This window comes from Uranotaenia lowii, chromosome 1 (assembly GCF_029784155.1).
Source record: "Uranotaenia lowii strain MFRU-FL chromosome 1, ASM2978415v1, whole genome shotgun sequence".
Lineage (NCBI taxonomy): Eukaryota > Metazoa > Arthropoda > Insecta > Diptera > Culicidae > Uranotaenia > Uranotaenia lowii.
The window spans coordinates 14164573-14183345 of record NC_073691.1 but is presented as its reverse complement, the minus strand read 5'-3'; the positions used below and the strand labels follow the sequence as shown (position 1 = coordinate 14183345).

Genomic DNA, 18773 nt, shown 5'->3' with positions numbered 1-18773 from the left:
AGAATAACAATTTAATATACTATGAAATCAAAGCTAAAGAGAGTTGGTAACGTTTAGTACAAGCAAGTACCTTGAATGAAATCTTTACGGCAATAAGACAATGATAATGTTTTCAAGTCAATTTTTATCATTTGGCAATTGATCTAAATTGCAAACAAATACTGTGTGTCAAAAGAGTCGGCAATAGACACTCGGTCGGGAGTCGTGCCCTACCATGATGATTCGGATGATGAGGGTAGAATGATGGTTGCAAACCTTATTCGTCGTTCGTTCGCTCGGTTTGATTTGATTACAAATGATGAGAACTGAAGAGCTTTGCTCTACTTGTCAATTGCCTTTTGGGGGGTACCTGCTGTGATAAAGTATGGATTATGATGAGGATTAAAACAACAGCTGGGAACAGTTTTGGCTGGTTTAAAAAATTTGAAAAATATTTCTATTGTATTTGAGAGCAATTCTAATGTTGATGTACAGTGAAAACAAAGGAGGACCTACAGTATTACCCTGAGGAACACTTGTTTTAAAAATATGCAGAATACTTTCTCTGTCATCGAGTTGTGGAGAAATGACGTTAGAATTGGTTGGAACTACATTTCAGTCCTGCATAACAAGGGAAAATGCATTTGAAGCGCTGTTTGATTTCTGAGAGTGGCTCCAGAAAGTGAACATTACTTTTACATTGTCATAGAACAAAATGTTCAATTTTTGCAACGAGTCAACCTTTAAAAATGCATTTTAAAGTTTTACAAGCAGCTTACAAAGTTATTTATATAATTTTTTAAAACAATATTCCCATAGTGGCTCCAGAGAGCTGCAACATTTCCACATTCAAACGATTTAAAAGTTTCTATTCTAGTTGTTTAGCTATGGTGCCAAATTTCAACAGCTATCCGATGCAACGAACGCAAATAGCGCGCACTGATTAAAACGAGTCAAATGGTGATCTGTTTACCTCGTTAAAGCCGATGCCCAATTGAGAAGACGTAAAAAAAATCCGGGAACGTACACACCGCGAAAAAAAACCATCAGCCGAATAAACAAATCCAATCGGTGCGGATTTGAAAAAAAAGTCGAAGGCCATTTTCAATTTGTTTACGTCCAAAAAATGTGCGCTATCTCGAAAGGAGAATGGGGAAAATTTTTCCTATTTGACTTTGCTCTGTGGGTTCGGATTTCAGCTTCACAGAAATGTTCAGTTGTTGCGAAAAACTTTGGAAGATTAATGAAGAAGCAACACGTTTTACGGCATCGATTCCCAATCGAAACTGCCGATGGAAATTCCTTTTTTAGGCAAGGCGTGGACGGACAACAAGCAGATTATTTGCGCTTAAAAATCAATTAACCAGTTTGATTGATGAAGCTTCTGCAAACAGCCTACGGTGAAATGATGTTGTTTTATGTCGGATTTCCCGTTTATTTAATCGTTTTTGTCTGTTGACATTTTCGTTGATTATCTCGATCGATGTTTTCCTAAATTTTAATTCGATTTCAAAGTTTTGCTCAAACTTTCAAAAATTAATTATCCTAATGGTAAAAATTCCTTGAAAAAATTTAACCCTGTTACTAGAGGCAAACTTTAGTGAAAAAAAATCTCCAAAAAAATTCGCCAAAATGACCACTAAAAGTATCATTTGTCATCGTTATCGGGGACCATCTTTTGGCTATCTTTTCCCGGGACAAATGCTCGTCTTTGGGAATTCATTTCGGGGGGGCGATTGGGACGCTTCCATCATCGAACTTGATACGGACCGGGCCCATATCAGATATGAAGGACCCCGGACACACAAAGATTGCACCGTCATAAAAACAATCTATGGACGGACAGCGGAACTGGGAGAGGAATCCATTAGTTTTATGTGTGTGCGCCGATACAAATTTTGTTGGAGGTATATTTTTTTTTTGCAATCGACAAACGAAATAATGGCAGAAGTTTGAGAGTGGTTTTATGAGCCATTTATCATCGCAATAGAACAGCTGTTCCGAGGAGTAGATTTGGTCCATTTGTGAGGCTTTGATGGATTCTCATCGATATGTTTGAGTGTTCTCGCCCATATCGTCGACGGGTATGAACGAGGAGTCCATTTGAATAACGGAATGACCGACCATGTACATATATGGATGTATCGCAGCATCATCATGAATGAATGAATGGGATTTCTGATCAATGGGAACCTTTTTCGCCTATCAGGAGGCCGGTTGATGCGAATAAATGCGCACGGGTGTAAATTCGATATGATGAAGCAATTCTCAACAATGATAGGACATAAACACGGCTTTCGAATATGTTTCTATTCATTTTTTAAGTTTAAATTTTACAAGTTAAAGTAATTTTTAGTCCTATTTGTCTTAATTTGTCTATTTTGTTATGTAGGATGTTTTTATCTGTTTTTTTATATTTTAAGCTTGCTTCAGATAGAATTGGAACCCAAAAAAAATGCCTGTATTTCAGTTATTTATTATTGGATTAATGATCTTTTTTATACAAATGTAGCGTTTTCTCCATACCTACTTTTAAGAAAAAATGCGAATAAAATGATTCGTCACGATTTCGAAGGAATTCTCGAATTTTTCCTGTAACACGGCTGAAGAAACGGAGCACACCTTCTTCGTCCATCTTTTTAGCTATCTTATTTCACCAGGTTTTCATCTGATTAATGTCTTTGACAACCTTTCCCTTTGCATTGAGTCTCATCTTTATGATTGCCCAGTATTTCTCAATCGGAACTAGGGCAGTGCAGTTGCAGGCCCTTTCTCTGCATACCTTTCTTGAAAAACTTTGCTGTCTAATGACAGCTTGCCGAATCTGTCCAAAAAATTACGGGATGGTCGTGGGATCGAATGAACGGCGAAATTTATTTTTGGAGACACTCTTGTTGATATAGTTCCGACGTAATTGTCTTACTTGTAACGAAACCTTTTTTCTGCCACAGCTGCAAAAGCCCTGCCAAATAATGAACTTTCGTGCAAATTTGTCGACAAAACTTTAAATTTTGCTGGAACATCCCCCCGAGCCGTTGTCAAGCAAAATTTTTGACCTCGGATTTGCCCGAAGTCAGCTTTGACGTAGGTATTTTTCGTCCATCAGAAGACACCCGTTGAACTAGCACGGATTTAGGCCACACTATTCTGTTTTATGGTCCGATTTGGCTGTTTGCTAGCTCGATACTACTTGATTCCTTCCCGAAGTCGAATTCTCCTCACGGTACTATGAGAAGCACTGAATGTTTTTGCCAAATCATGGTCCGACAGATTGGACTTCCAAAATCTTACCAAGCAGTTTCCGGTGGCAATTTCGGCTGTTTTGCTAGCCTATTTTTAATGCTTCTTTCGGATTCCATGTTGACAAAGTACAGTCGATTTACGAAATGTTTGTTTGTTTGTTCTAATTCTAAATCTTCACTCTATTTTTGTCTCAATTTTTCCTCATTTTCTGTCATATTTTTTTATTCTTGTCATATTTTGTTTGTTTTTGTTCTATTTTTATCTCAAATTTGTTTCATTTTGTTGAATAGATATCATTGAATTATATAAGAGCAAGGTGTTGGGAAAAAGTGGTAAAAATTTTGACACTTGTGACAAATATCGAAAACTTTACCATGCAAAAACATTTTCAAGATCCTCAATTTAGTTCAGTCTTCATTTTTTTTAACAACACGTGTTCTATTTTCGCATACTGTAATGCAAAAATAGCTCGATTTCTACCACATACGGCTGAAATAGAAACAGTGCTGTAAAAAAATTCAACGCCCAAAGATCTTGAAAACATTTTTACATGGAAAAATTTTCGAGATGTGCTACAAGTGTCGAAATTTCTACCACTTTTTCCCAACACCAGTGAACTTGCTCTAAGAAAAAGTGTTGGGAAAAAGTGGTAGACATTTTAACATTTTGAAAATTTTTCCATGCAAAAATTATCTCAAGATCTTTGGGCGTTGTATTTTTTTTACAGCACTGTTGATCTTGAAAATGTTTTTGCATGGCAAAATTTTCAAAATTTGCTAAAAGTGACAAAATTTCTACCACTTTTTCCCAACACCAGTGAACTTGCTCTAAGGAGTAGTTAGCCATGATTCAATAAAACATTCTATGTTCACTTGTTACCCAAACCTCACCTGAGTTAGACCTGCTTTACTTATCAGGTTATGGGCCCAAACACGGTCGCTTAGTAACGACTTTGTTTGGTGAGAAAAAAATTTTCAAGCGTAGACATTTTTTTGAAGAAGTTCTTGAAGATGTCCAATCCTAATGGTGGTGATGATAGAAGAGATGGAGCGCAAGCTGGCAGAATCGATGCCCCTAGATTATCAGGAAGTGTCGTTTCGATTCAGGCGAGAGAGATTCTTCGAGGATCAGAAAATTACAATTCCTGGGCTTTTCCCACCAAGGTGGTGCTCATCAAAGAGCGGACCTGGTGTGCCGTGAAGGAAAGAAGAGGATCCGGAAGTGAACGAACAGGCTCTGGCGACCATATGCTTAAACCACTGACCATACTGACTGGACACACGATTTCGTTTTCTGGATAATTTTATCAACCGTACGCAATGTCGATTCCAGAGTGCGCATCGATCGATTTGAAGAAATGCTATCCCAGTTAGGAAATGCCACCCAACTTTAAAAAACAGGCAATTTCTACGATTATATCGGGCTAAACAGGTACATTTTTCCTACAGAGCATTTTTGTCAAATTTTTCCGGTGCGCCAACTTCCGTCGGTATTGCGGACCCGCAAAATCTGACAAAAAAAAAATTAGACAGAAAATGGTTGATTTTTTGTTCTAAGTGTCATGTCAGTGTGATCAGTGCTTAAACATCGATCGGAGCATATGCGGCTTGGTGCAGAATGCTGAATCTGCCAGAGAATTAGAAGACAGCGGCTCAACAAGGAAGATCGGCCCGTTACGGAAGCTGACGGCGGTCGACTTTTAGGAGCAGAAAGGGACGACGAGATGATTTGCCAGTCCCCTCAAGAGTATGTCAACGAGATTTTACTTACGTGTTACCAGTTTGTGGAAGTTGGATGCCATGTTGACGACACCTGGTTGTGTAGTTTGCTGCTCAAAGGTTTACCGAAAAGGTATGATCTAATAATCCGAGGTCTTGAGTCGTCTGGTTTGGCTCTGACGGCTGACAAGGTCAAAGCGAAGATCATGCAGGAAGTCAAGGTGACAGGCGGTTCCAAATCCTCGGAAAACGAGAGTGCATTTTTCAGCAAGCAGAATGCGTCAAGAAAGCAGACTGAAAATGTACTGGAACTCGTCCACTCCGATCTGTGTGATTATATGGAGCAAACGTCGATGGGGGGAAGTCGCTTTTTTCTGACCTGCATTGACGATGCAAGCCGGAAAACCGTGGTGTACTTTCTGATGGCAAAAACGGAAGTACTTGAAGCGTTCCAGAACAACAAGGCATTTGCGGAGAACCGAACAGGAAAACGGATCAAGCGAATTCGAACAGACAACGGCAAGGAATATGTTAACCGAAGTTTTACAAATTTCTTGCGGTAGGAAGAAATTCAACGGATTAGCTGAACGAATGAACCAGACGTTTATCGAGAGTCTGCTTTTTGATGCGAGCCTCGGCACTAGCTTCTGGGCGGAAGCTGTTGCAGTTGCGTCGTACGTTGTCAATCGTTCGCCAACAAAGGCATTGTTGGTGACAACCGAGGAATTTTTTTTTTTTTTTTGGAAAGCATCCGGATGTCTCGCATCTTCGAATATTCGGAAGTCTGTGCCATGTATCTTAGTCGAGTACAGTGAAGGTTCAAAGGTTTAATCAGCAGAGAAGTCATTTTTGTGAATGAATGCCAGCTCAAGCGTGGCGAGAAATTTCATGAGCCCGAAAATGACAACGTGCGAGGAACGGAGTTGGTGATTCAAAGCGAACGAAGCGTAGCTGATGTCGATCAGGCTGTACCTAATGAAGCTGTTTTAGAAGATAACGACTCCGAGGTCAATGCTGATGAAACCCTTGATGAAACAATCTACAACGATGCTGATTCGATACTTGACGATGAACTGCAATCTTCCGTGCTCCCTCTACAATCAGAGGACCCACAAATGGACCCAGAAATGGAAAGAAGCGATGCAGGCTGAGTACGAGGCTCTTGTGGACAACAAAACGAGGCATTTAACTGAGTTGCCCACCGGGATATAAGTTGAAGACAAACCTCGGATGGATCAAACTCGAACGGTACAAGGCACGCTTGGTTGTCAAGGGCTTTTCTCAGGTCAAAGGCGTCGACTACAATGAAATGTTCTCACCATCCGGTACTTGACGTTGATGGCTGTCAAACTGAACCTCAAGATTCGTCAACTGGATGCAGTGACGGCGTTCCTGCAGGGAGATCTGATACTTCAAGATTGAATGCAACATGGTTCTCATTGTGACTGTGTACGTAGACGACATGCAGGTGTTTTCAAATAATCAGCTGTGTGGCGGCCAACCTCCAGAAAGAACTTATGGCGAAGTTCAGAATAAAGGACCGAGTGATGGACCAGAAGAGCTACACCAACAGTTTGCTACAGCGATGCAACATAGCTTATTGCAATCCTGCGGCTATTCCTGCAGATCTAAACCATAAGCTGACCAAGGCGATGTGTCCGAGCACCTAAGAGGAAAGGAAGCAGATGGAAATTGTGCCGTTCCGAGAACTTGTGGGAAGCCTGCAACTTGGCACAGTCTTCGAGACCCGATATCAGCTTTGCTGTCAAAGTGATCAGCCAGTTCCTTCAGAACCCAGGAAAGGCACATTGGATAGTAGCGAAGCGAATTCTTCGGTACCTGAAAGGTACGAGGTCGATGAAGCTGAATTACTCAAACGAGTCCGATGAAGATTTCATTGGATACAGCGACGCGGATTGGGGGAATGACCCAGATAATCGTCGATCGGTCACCGGCTATGTTTTCAAGCATGCAGGTGGCACAATTTCGTGGAGCTCTCGAAGGCAGGCTACAGTTGCTCTATCTACAATGGAAGCTGAGTTCATGGCGGTTTCGATGGCAACCCAAGAAGCATTGTGGTGGCGTAGACTAATATCTGAAACTGTTCGAATTCTTTGTGACAACCTTAGTGCTATACACCTGGTAAACAAGGAAATTGAATATTCACCTAGGAGCAAGCACATAAATATCCGTCATCATTTTGTGCGTGAAAAGGTGGAGCAGAACATCATCAAATTGGACCATGTCGAAACGAACAAGCAAGTTGCTGACGTTCTCAAATACTAAGGCGGTACCAACTCTGAAGATGGATAAAGAAAGGAAGACTCTCGGAATCCAGTAATTAATTGGATTAAGATTAATGGGGAATGTTAGATAGTAATCAATGAATTATATAAAGAATAGTTAGTCATGATTCAATAAAACATTCTATGTTCACTCGTTACCCAAACCTCACCTGAGTAAGATCTACTTTACTTATCACATTTGGTCTCGTCCTTGTCTTATTTTTGGTTCTTTTTTCTTTTTATTGTCTTTTTTCCTGATTTGGTTTAATTTTCGTTCTTGGTTTGTGTCATATTTGTTTGTTTTAGTTTTAGTTTTTTTTTGCTAATTTTTGTTGCATTTTTGATTTTTTCAATTTATTTCTTATTTTTGTCATTTTTATTATATTTTCATTCTTTTTTTTGATTTTTTTTTTTAAATCGTAGCTGGAATTTTTCCAATTTTGTCTTTAATTCGTTTATTTGATTTGAACATTGAATTTGAACTCAAAACAACTGATAGTTTAACTTTCACGTCGAAAACATTAAAAACATATCTTCGTTTTCCGACTATTTCAGGATTTTATCCATACAAAAACATCAAAATAAAAATTGTTGGTTCCACAGTAAAGTCAGCAAAGATCTGTGAAAAAAACATCGCTAAATCCTGACCTTTTTTTGAAACAGCAAAATTCAAACCATTCAGTGAACCGAACCGAAAGATGTCATCTGATGTGATTTGCTTCTGGAAGGGCGCCGCGTAAAAACCGTCAGCATCCAATAAGCCATCATGTATCTACCAAAAACTCCTCCTAGTTAATCCTGTCCCCGGGAGGATTTTCAGGTCCAGGAGTTTCGAACCCCACTGCCCATTACAATGTCTCGCCAAGAATTTTGCCATTCGCGCGAAAAACTTTACGACGAAGCACTGGGAAAAACGAAGGAAGAAAAAACTGGAGCAATATAAGACTTACAGCCCAATTTCCGTACCCGCCTGATTCTCATTCCAAAATCAACGACGGGAAGAGAATAAGTATTACCTTCAACAATGAAGCCGAACCGAAACCAAACTGGAGGCAAAATTCTGCTTCGCACCTCGTTTTGCGTTTTTCTTTGTTTTTCTCTCAGGTTAGCAGTAAGGCGTCATAAGCTTCGAGCAACAATTTTATGGGGCGATGCTTTGAAGGTGAATGAAAATTGAGCCACACTTCCTTCAAAACATCCACCCACACCCACGCACAAATACATACCTAAGCCAGCGCCTTCTCAACTCAGGGCCACGTGCTACATAAGGAAGAACCAACAGCCAAACCATTCAAGGTCTTGCTTTAAGGCGGCGAAGCTTGAAGGTCTGTCCTGTAACGTCTCCGGGGCAAAGGAAGCGAGGATAGGGATGTCACAAGAGGGAAATCCGTGATGAGATTCACACGCGTCCGCCCGTGGATGAAGATTTTTGGCCTGCCGGGAAGAAATCTGGGGTTGGTTTTCTTTTTTTTTTTTTTATTTCTGCTCTGGCAGGGTGGTAAAATTGAGTTGAATATCCACTCAGTTTTGTTCTTGCTCTAAGGAAGAAAACGTTTTATCCATCCTTTTTCAGTGAAACGTTTCTGAATATAAAGAATGGAGTTTTTTCTTTCCGTTTTTCTCCTTTTTTACACCAAGATACCACCTTTGGCTTTTAGCAATGCAAAAAGTATCATTTTTTTTTTTTGGTCATCATCAGAAGAATGTGTAACATGCATATTCGTCATCGTTGACACACTTTATGACAAGCGTTTGCCGGTATGGTTCACTAGAAAGTTATTTAAGGTGGAAAAGCATCCGATTCTTCTGATGCTCGAAAGAATTTGGTGATTCAATGCAGAATCGCACCACTTATTTGTGTATTTCTTTTAATCACTCTCTGAAAAGTTGCAGTAACTTTTATCAGTCCGAATGATATGTTCTCAAATCCGAAAAGTTTCACGTAGCATCATTAATGTATTCTTCTGCCATTCTCAAACTATTCCGATCGTCAAAGTTCAATACTGTCCATTACAGTTTAGCAACTATGATCCGGAACATTTTGGTCCTTCGAGCCGGATTATACCTTCTTAAAAATAGGGACCTAACCCAGCAATTCGTGATTTCGTTTTCACTTCTCCATGTTTTCTGAGCTCTTGAAGTTCTGACAGTGAACTTTCTACTGGCGATGAGCAAACCAAAAAATATCTGTAATTTTTGCAAAATATTTTCTCGAAATTTCAAATTGAAATAAACAAATCGAAATAAAATCTTATGTCAACATCTACTTCGCGTTGGTAAGTTTTTCAACCAGAAACTTTTCAGTATCTTCTAAGAAACTGGAAGGAAAAACAACCTAATTGAAGTTGTGCAAGCGATCCACTGAAACGGTGCAGAATAATAGCCATCGGGTAGCGCCCATCTCAGATTCCCGGGATCCAAACATCTTCCAACTATCTTCTAGAAGTAAACTGAAAATTTCCATCCTCCTAAAATAACACCGAAACACTGGGAACAAGGAAAGCGGGATTTCCCGATACCGATTCCATCTAAATAGTCAGGTGAACCTTTCCTTCGAAAAGGAGGAAGTTAATCATCGGGTTCATTCTAATTTTTACCTCCTGTCCATCGTAGGAAAAACTTTTGAACGAAAACTGAGTAGATTGTAGCTAACAGGCGAGAAAGTTTTCTTAGGATCCCATAGTTTCATCACATCAGGGAGTTAATCAAATTCGCTAACCCCTTTCCGGGAGGGTCGAGAGAGGGGCTTGTAAGAGATCAAGAAAATGAAAAGGAAAATAAACTTTCACCTCTTCGTGCTCCATGATGATGATAAGTTTGGTTATGTAAATAGTGACCTTTTCCCATTTGTTTGTAGCAACTCACTAACCGGTTCGCTTTTGTTTCTCCCTCATTCCAGGTTGACAGTATTAGCCATCGTAGCAGGCGTCTTCAGCTACGATCGAAGCGTGCGATGCGTCGAACTGCTGTGGTTCTTCCAGATTGGCTACCTAGGCATACTGGGGCGTAAGTATTTCTTTTCTTCGACTGTTGTTTGTTTACATAAGAAAACTTTTCTTCCGACTATAGTCTGTATCCTGTTGGAGGTGGCGATCTGCATCGTATCGATGCGGGGTAGTATTCTGGATACGGGGCCCCGAGCTGCCATGCCCTATCTACTCTACAGTCGGGTTTTGGTTATGTTATTGGACCTGACCTGGCTTATTTTGGGGGCGATCTGGATGAAGGACCACTACGTGGACTGCCCGATCGAGGAACCCAAAAAAATTATGGTTGCCGTAATCGTGTGCAATATGCTGATGATCTTCTGTATGATCACCACGATCTGGTGCACATTTGATCCGGCCGGAAGATCTTGGGTCAAGATGAAGAAGTACCAGAGGTCGATGCGGGAATCCGAGTCCCGATTCAATTACAAAAGAAGCGGCAGCCGGAGTAGAAACTGGCGCCAGAGAAAGGTTATCCGAGCGTATCAGGACAGTTGGGATCACCGGTGTAGACTGTTGTTCTGTTGTATGGGCAACAGCGACCGTAGTCGGAACTCGTTCACCGATATCGCTCGACTGTTGAGCGATTTCTTCCGGGATCTGGACGTCGTTCCGTCAGATGTTGTGGCAGGACTGGTGCTGCTCCGGAAGTTCCAGAAACTGGAACGGGAGGCCATCGTTCGACAGGTAGAACACATGATCAAGTAAAGATGATTAGATTTGATCCAATGTTTTTTTTTCATTTCAGAGGAAAAACGGAACGTACGAATTCCTTTCCGGAGTTCCGATTACTGCAAACACTCAGTTCCTGGCCCTTAACGATTCCAAGGATTACGATCACTTTCAGGTGAGAAACCTTCGACACCTTAATATTCCATCGGTTATCTTATTGATTTTCATTTTTCAGACCGTAATCCGGTACATGTACTTCGCCCAAGGTGCCTACGGGTGGCCCATGTTTCTGATGACCCACTCGAAAACGGGCGTCTGCCAGGTGGGATCGGAGCTGACCTGCTGTCTGTCCTGCTGCCGGCGCAAATCCGGCGTCGAGGTGGTGGAAGATAATTGCTGCTTCTGTAACTACGCCGCACTAAAAAAGATGCTGCAAGTCGGAGAGGTAAGATCAACCTTTCAAATTTTCAAAACAACCTACTCTAAACTCTCTTCCAATCTCATCAGATCGAGGTCATCTACGCAACCTACCACGTGGACATTGGGGAGACGCCGTTTTTCGTGGCGGTGGACTACAATTACGGCAAGGTGGTGGTCAGTATTCGGGGCACGCTGAGTATGCAGGACGTCCTGACGGATCTGAATGCGGAGGGTGAATGCCTTCCGTTGAATCCTCCCCGGGAGGATTGGTTGGGACATAAGGGTATGGTCCAGGCTGCGCTCTACATCAAACAGAAGCTTGAGGAGGAGAATCTGATCCAGCGGGCGCTCGGTCACAATCCGGCCCGGGGAACGCAGGACTTTGGGTTGGTCCTGGTCGGTCATTCGTTGGGCGCAGGAACGGCCGCCATTCTGGCGATACTGATGAAGCAGCAGTACGATGATTTGCACTGTTACAGCTATTCGCCGCCAGGTGGTTTGCTGAGGTAAGAAACGCTCAGTTTTTCGATTGTTTTCCAGCTGTTTTTATGTTTATGTGCATGATATGAAGTTCAAATTTGCATGTCGAATTCTAAAATGCTGTCCACAAGAGCACAATACAGCGATTTCAGACTGTCTGTTGACTAGTTTATAAACGTACGTCATGCGATTAAAGGGCGTTGATCTACGTTCCAGGAGCCCATGTTGATCTTTAGAGATGGTCTGACGTTCAGTTTAGTACAGCACTACATAAACGAGGCTCGTAAAAACTTTCAATAAACGGCTCAGAATCGATATTCCTCGAACATTTTCCGCTCTTTCAATGTTTCCAGGTTTATTGGAATTGGAATTATCGATGCAATTTTCCAAATCTGGGGAAATATAACCTCCTTTAACGATTAATTGAAGATTATGCGTTAAGCGATCAATGCCATGTTTTGGCAAGATGTAATCACAAACCTCTTTTCAGCTGAAAGCCCATGTTTTTGTCAGTGCGTTCTGTTAGGGAGCCACTCCACCCTAGTTTTTGATAGGCATTTGACAGATTCTGAAAATCTGTTATACATAATATAATTCTTCTTTCAATTTGTGAAGGTCAGTTGCGTACAAATTACACTACGTTCCACAAAAAACAGCTTTATGGGAGTCCTTCGTTTGTTTTTAGCTTGATTTGCTCTTCGGAACTTCCTTTTTTCAAGTATTCATTCAGCCAAGTCTTTTCGTTTCTCTCAAGCCAAAATGTCCAATAGACACATTCCACGCGCTTGTACCGCTCAAAAGTGATTTTTAACAAAAAATCTCAAAATTGTCTATAATTTTGATAATTCAAATCACACAAAACCAACGGAAAAAAGAGAAAAAAGTTTTTCTACACAAGTTTTAGATGATTTTGAAAATCAGTTTTTTTGTTGGAAAAAGTGATGTTTTTGACAACTTTTACAAAATCATTAATTTTAATATATGGATGATTTTTTTTTTTAATATTTTCAAGTATGTTCAGAAGCCAAAAAACACAGCTTCATTTTGTAGAAAAAGAATTTGTTCATATCCAATGTTTGAAAAGCGAACAAAAACAGTCGGAAATGAGTAAATTCACGTCACAAAAAAAAGGAAGTTTTTAATTTTACGAGAAAACTGTGAAATTTTTTTAAATATAAAAATGAGATTTTCTTTGAAAATGATAAGACGATTCTAAAACTCTAAACTTTATAGAAATCGGTTGGAATCTAGCAGAGTTACAACAGCACGAATGAGTGAATTCACGTCACAAAATTTGAATTTTTGTTAAATTTTATATGAAAAATTTGTTCTGAAAGTTGTTTTGACCCTCCAGATGGTCGGATTTTTACAAATCGACCATAACTTAGTTGATTTTTTTAATGAGTTGATTATTTTCAAATAAAAATACAAAAAGATTGAAAAAAATATATTTTTTTTGGTGGATCTTTAAACAAAGACAGTAGTAATTTTGAAATATGATCCCTCAATATGTTGCAATTCAACTGCCAATCAAAATCAGGAAAAAGGTAGGTGCAGGTACTGAAAATTTATGATTGTAAAAGTCGGAACAACAAAATATCGTTTTGGAAAGTGTACATAAAATTTGAAGGCTCCAATGAATGGTTCAGTATAACCACAGTATAACTTAATATTTCGTGACGTGAATTCAGTCAACTACCCTGTTCTGTTTGAACTGAGTGAATTCACGTCACAACTTCAAATAAGCATAACTTCGTTCGTTGTTGTTCAATCGAAAAGCTTCGTACATCAAATTGTGGGTAATTGTTTTCTTTACAACTCATTCGAAGACACCGATGTTCTATTTTCACAGAGAGAACAGGAAATCAAAGATGTATGTACTAAAGTCCGAAATGGTTAATTCTAGCGTGAATTCGCGTCACAAAAGTAATCAATCACAATAAAAACAACTTAAATTTTAAAATGACCAAATAATATTCATTTTGAAGGAAATTCAATTTGCGACCGTTTGCTACCATTTTTTTCATTTTCAAGTAAATTGGTTGACAATAGAATGATAACAGTGCAGAAAAGTCCGGAAAAGCGATTTCACGCCACGGTGGAATGTGTCAATAGTTGATGTCTGCTGAAGGTGTGAAAATTTTGGTAGATGTCCATGAAAACTATCATTGCACAGCCAAGTCTACCTAGTTTCGCATTTTTATCCGTGCACAGTTGACACAGTTTAGCGCTGAACGTTCTTTCCTGAGTCCAAAGGCAAGGTTCCGGTAGCATTTTCCTGTTTTCTGAAAACCAATCCAGTCTATTCACCGACTATCTAATTTGTCGTTTTTGAGAAGATGTTCATCATGTCATTCTTCCCTGTCATATCAGGGGATTGTGATTTTTGGATCATTTTCCTTTTGCTCCAGACTTGATTCAATAGAACCGAGATTGTGAGGCGTGACCTATCCTTGAAAGAATGTGCAGCTTTTGCTTACGGCTTAATGCGCCACTCCCTGGTTTGCCCGGCCAATGGGACCCACCAAAGGGCGAGTTTTTCCTTCTTCTGCTACACCTCTCCTGAAATGACCGTTCACCTAAAAGTGATAAAGTAAGCCAAAGGCATCAAGTGGCTCAGAAAAAAAATCAAAATACCAAAAAAACTCTAGTCACCAAAAAAGGATCAGGTCGGCAAAGAAGATCTGACATCGCTGAAGTGTTCATTAAAATATGTCATTTTATACTTAATTATTTATAATAAATTAAATTGGGGTTTTCAAAATGAGTAAGTCAAACACTGAAACACGTGTGGTTCATTTGGAAGCTAGAATCAAAGAGACTGGTCCGTTTATTCTTTATATTTAACAAAGCCTCGCCAGCGAGGTTAACATGTCGATTGGGTAAACAGAAAGGTATCGGACCTACATCTCGAAGAAGTCAATTAGCTAATCATTACAATCGCCGCTTAGCTTCAGCAGTTGAGCGTCTGCCGAACACCGATCTTAATAGCTTTTCGAGTCGATTTGAGTTAGAAGCAACTGGAATTCAACGTTCTCCTTTAAAAGAGAACTTCTGCAAAAAGTGGAATGCCTTAAACGGGAAAATTCTAAACAAAAGATCAGACTTCAATTTTAGGGCATTTGACCGTGTCTTCAAAAAAAACTTCAAAAAATATTCAGACCCGACAAAAAGATTTATCCCCTATTCTGGATTCGAACTCCCGTCCGCGCTGGGAGAGTCCTCAGGCTTTACCGCCTCGATTCGGAAATGCTCTAGCTACGTAACTCGATTTCGAATCATTGTTATTTCTCGAACCGCTCGAGGTCGCGATGGGCGATTCGAAAACTCGTGTAAGTGTAGAGTGTTTCCGTCCAATTTCGAATCCCGTTGTCGTTGTGAGGGAATAAGAAGTTTGGTGGTTTGGGGGCCGTTTGTTTTTGGAGTCGTCAGTTGCTTTTCGTCTTCTACTCGCAGGGAAACCCTTGAACGAAACCATAAGGGATTATTGTGTGCACGTTTACCTCCCACAAGCTTTACCCTTATTATCGATTATTCTGGTCAACTTTTGGCGACGGTTTCTTCTGTTCACACACCTGACTCGATCCACGATTTCAAACCAAAGGATCGCAATGCAGCCTTCTATTTATTTTTTTACCGGGACTACGTAAATCGAATATGTACTTTACAAATTTCCCCGACACATTTTCTTGACCAATTCTAGAGTTTGATTTGATTAGGTCGTATGAGCCACATAACGAGTTTCGAGAAAATCACCTTCTTTCAGAATTGTCTGAAAACTTGGTATTCAATCTTAAAATGGATTAAAAATATGCCTGCGTATTCGATACGGGCATTAATTTTGTTCTTAAAAGTCAAAGTGTACTTACAACCTTTTGCATTGATTGTTTAGCGCAAACGTCTTTTTGCAAATTGATGAATCCCAGCTTGATAATTTGTCGAATATTTCGATATTCCGTTGGAATTACTCTGAAGTAAAGTTTAAACACTCGGAGCCGTAAATATAACACGAAAATGCCTGCTTGAAGGCTGTTTGCATCGACTTGCGCGGTACTGTCAATCGCAGGAATATTTCTATTTGGGGCTGTTCACAAATTACGTAAGCACATAGGGGGGTGGGGGGGTTTCACATTTGCTTATGATCTCTTACTAGGGGGGTAGGGAGGGTATCCAAAAATCTTACGTAAGAAATGTTACATTTAAAATTCATCACAGCCACAGCCATACGAAACCATATTACTCTGGTTTTGCGTTGTGCACCATCACATTTCGAAAATGACTTCATCCAGAAAAAAATCTTTAGAAATCAATATAAGGCGCTTTAAATAATGAATTTCTAGACACTTTTTCCAGTGGTAGACACTAACAACTCTAAATTTTACAAATGATTTACCAAAAAAAAATCCTAAAACTTTATCGTTTACCGCTGAATGAGTCTGACCTTTCAGATTAGTTGACAACGTGATTGTCGTTAAAGATATTTTTTCAACATTTTTAAGATTCTCAGGTAAAAAACATAACAATTTTTTATGGTACCTTGTGCTAACCTGATCTCTCTATTTTAAATCGGAATTTAGATTTTATATTGTTTATTCGATTGTGAAATTTATTGAAAATTATTATTACCCCAAAGATGCTAAGTCTTGAATAATGTTTTCTTTTATTATTTATGGTATTGTTATGTATAGATTGTGTTCTTCAAATACAGTTTTTTAATTTTACTTTGTTCAGAAGCATGTCAGATTTTTAATAATTTCAAGCTATTTTTGGAAAAAAAACGTTTCAATTTCCCAAAGAATAATAAACGTAAGATCTTACTAGGGGGGAGGGGGGGTTTTGAAAAATCTTACTTTGTCTCACCAGGGGGGGAGGGAGGGTTGAAAATTTCCAAAATCGTGCTTACGTAATTAGTGAACGGCCCCTTTGACTATTGACATTGCTTAATATCACCTTTGACTCCGTTGAGCAATCAAGTAAAGCGTAAACTATTTCAATGCTGACGAATGTTTGGTGCATCTGTAGGAGTTAAAAAAATCTAAAATTTAATGACAATGAAGTCCAATTTTTTCAATCGACAGTTTAATGCATACATACAATGATATACCTTTGTGTCATTTTGTTTGTGTGAAAAAAAACATCAACGGATCATCAATAGTGCATCATCAATAGAGCAAGTTCACTGGTGTTGGAAAAAAGTGGTAGAAATTTTGTCACTTCCAGCACATTTTGAAAATTTCGCCATGCAAAAACATTTTCAAATCAGTGGCCTTCAAATTTTTTAACAACACGTGATGTACTTTCGCATGCTGTGATGCAAATATAGCAATATTTCTATCACATACGACTGAAATAGAAACAGTGCTGTAAAAAAATACAACGCCCACAGATCTTGAAAACATTTTCGCATGGTAAAATTTTCAAACTGTCAAAATTTCTACCAATTTTTTCCAACACTAATGAACTTGCTCTAAGGTGGCAACGGCTTTCGTAACTGGGTTCTGGTAAAATGGGCACCAAACTGCAGATGCATATTCGAGAGTTGAGAGAACTATTCTGCAATACAGGCTTTTAAGGCTGTAGACATCTTAAACTCCTTTGTTACGCGAAATAAGAAGCGAAGACTTCTAGAAGCTTTATCAACGATGTAATTCGCATGAGTCTTAAACTGCAACCGGTGGTCTAGGATAACGACCGTTTCGTTGATGTGGTCCATCCGGGCGATGATTTCGAAAATGAAATGACCTCACATTTGCTGCGGTTCAGAGGCAGGCAGTTGGTATCACACCAGCGAGCGAAGGTGTTGAACTGCCTTTGCAAGAGATCGATATCGTCTTGCCCGTTGATGGTCTGGTAAAGTTTGAGGTCCTCGGCATACACAAGTTTTGGGCCGTTCAGGAGAGTGACGTTAAAATAAATGACAAAAATTATCGATCAAAAGTGGCTTCCTGTAGAGTCCAGTTAAAACATTTTCCGATTTATAAACGCTTTTTCTTCTAGCAAATACTCAGCTTCTAATTTCCACGTTTTCACTTCTAAGCTGTCAAATCACTTTCTTACTCTTTTCCAATGCCGTCTTTGATTATACATAAACTTATATTTGTTATTGATGTAGACAATCACAACAATTGTCATCGACCGGTGACCCTACACTTCCCTGGGGAGCGGAAAATTGCTTTCCAGTTTGAGCTGATAACTTTCGTCCCGTTAAATAGCTTCGAAACTAGTCCAGTAGGGATCCACAGAATCCTAAACGTTCGAGTTTAGCGATTGCAATATCGTAATTAACTTTACCGAAAGCGACAGACAGATCAGTACAGATGGCATCAATTTGGAACTTCATGGCAAAGCTATCTTGCACGAACGATGTTAAAGTCAGCAAATTTGTTGTCGTGTATCGTTTCGCAAAAATCCGTGCTGATCGTTGGAAAAGTATTGCTTTTAGGACGAGAAAATCGGATCCAGAACAACCAATTCAACCGTTCAAGAATATTTGGGACGGAAGCCCGAATTCTTTCCGCTGATTTTTGACGTACTTCCAGAAAGATCTCGGGTCGGCAGCATAGGGATTGGATATATCGAGCTCGTTCTTCCATTCGATAGAATCCAGGACGAGCACCTACCTGACTGATAAACTAGTCGAAAGTTCTGAAAAATAAATAAACTGAGTCAACATTTTTTTTTACTTATGATTTGTCTTATGAGCAGTCCCTAAACATGCTTATAATTTAATACCTTTGGGTCTTTCATTTTCATTGGGTTCAAGAAAAGTTTCTTGGAACATTCGGTTATCTCTTTTAGTTGCATTAAAAAGTAGGTTACATAGTTATAATTCTTAAGATTTTTCTGATGGTCCTACCTATTTGATATTATTTTGCAGATTTCTTCGGACAGTTGCTTCGTTTCTTCTTCTAGTTTCTAGTTCTTCTCAGCTCATTAGGAATCACATCTTCCCTAGAAGTCAGCCAGCAATCGAAAGAAGACGAATCTTG

General features: G+C 39.5%; 1 protein-coding gene across 1 annotated transcript in view; it reads left to right on the top strand.

Moving 5' to 3' along the window:
* LOC129753303 (diacylglycerol lipase-alpha) overlaps positions 1 to 18773 on the top strand; it is a 108688-nt gene that overhangs the window by 62019 nt on the left and 27896 nt on the right. Inside the window, exons 2-6 of the mRNA XM_055749133.1 lie at positions 10125 to 10231; positions 10295 to 10899; positions 10961 to 11059; positions 11120 to 11329; positions 11392 to 11810. Of these exons, the coding sequence (XP_055605108.1) occupies positions 10125 to 10231; positions 10295 to 10899; positions 10961 to 11059; positions 11120 to 11329; positions 11392 to 11810 (1440 nt within the window). The remainder of the gene's footprint in view (positions 1 to 10124; positions 10232 to 10294; positions 10900 to 10960; positions 11060 to 11119; positions 11330 to 11391; positions 11811 to 18773) is intronic.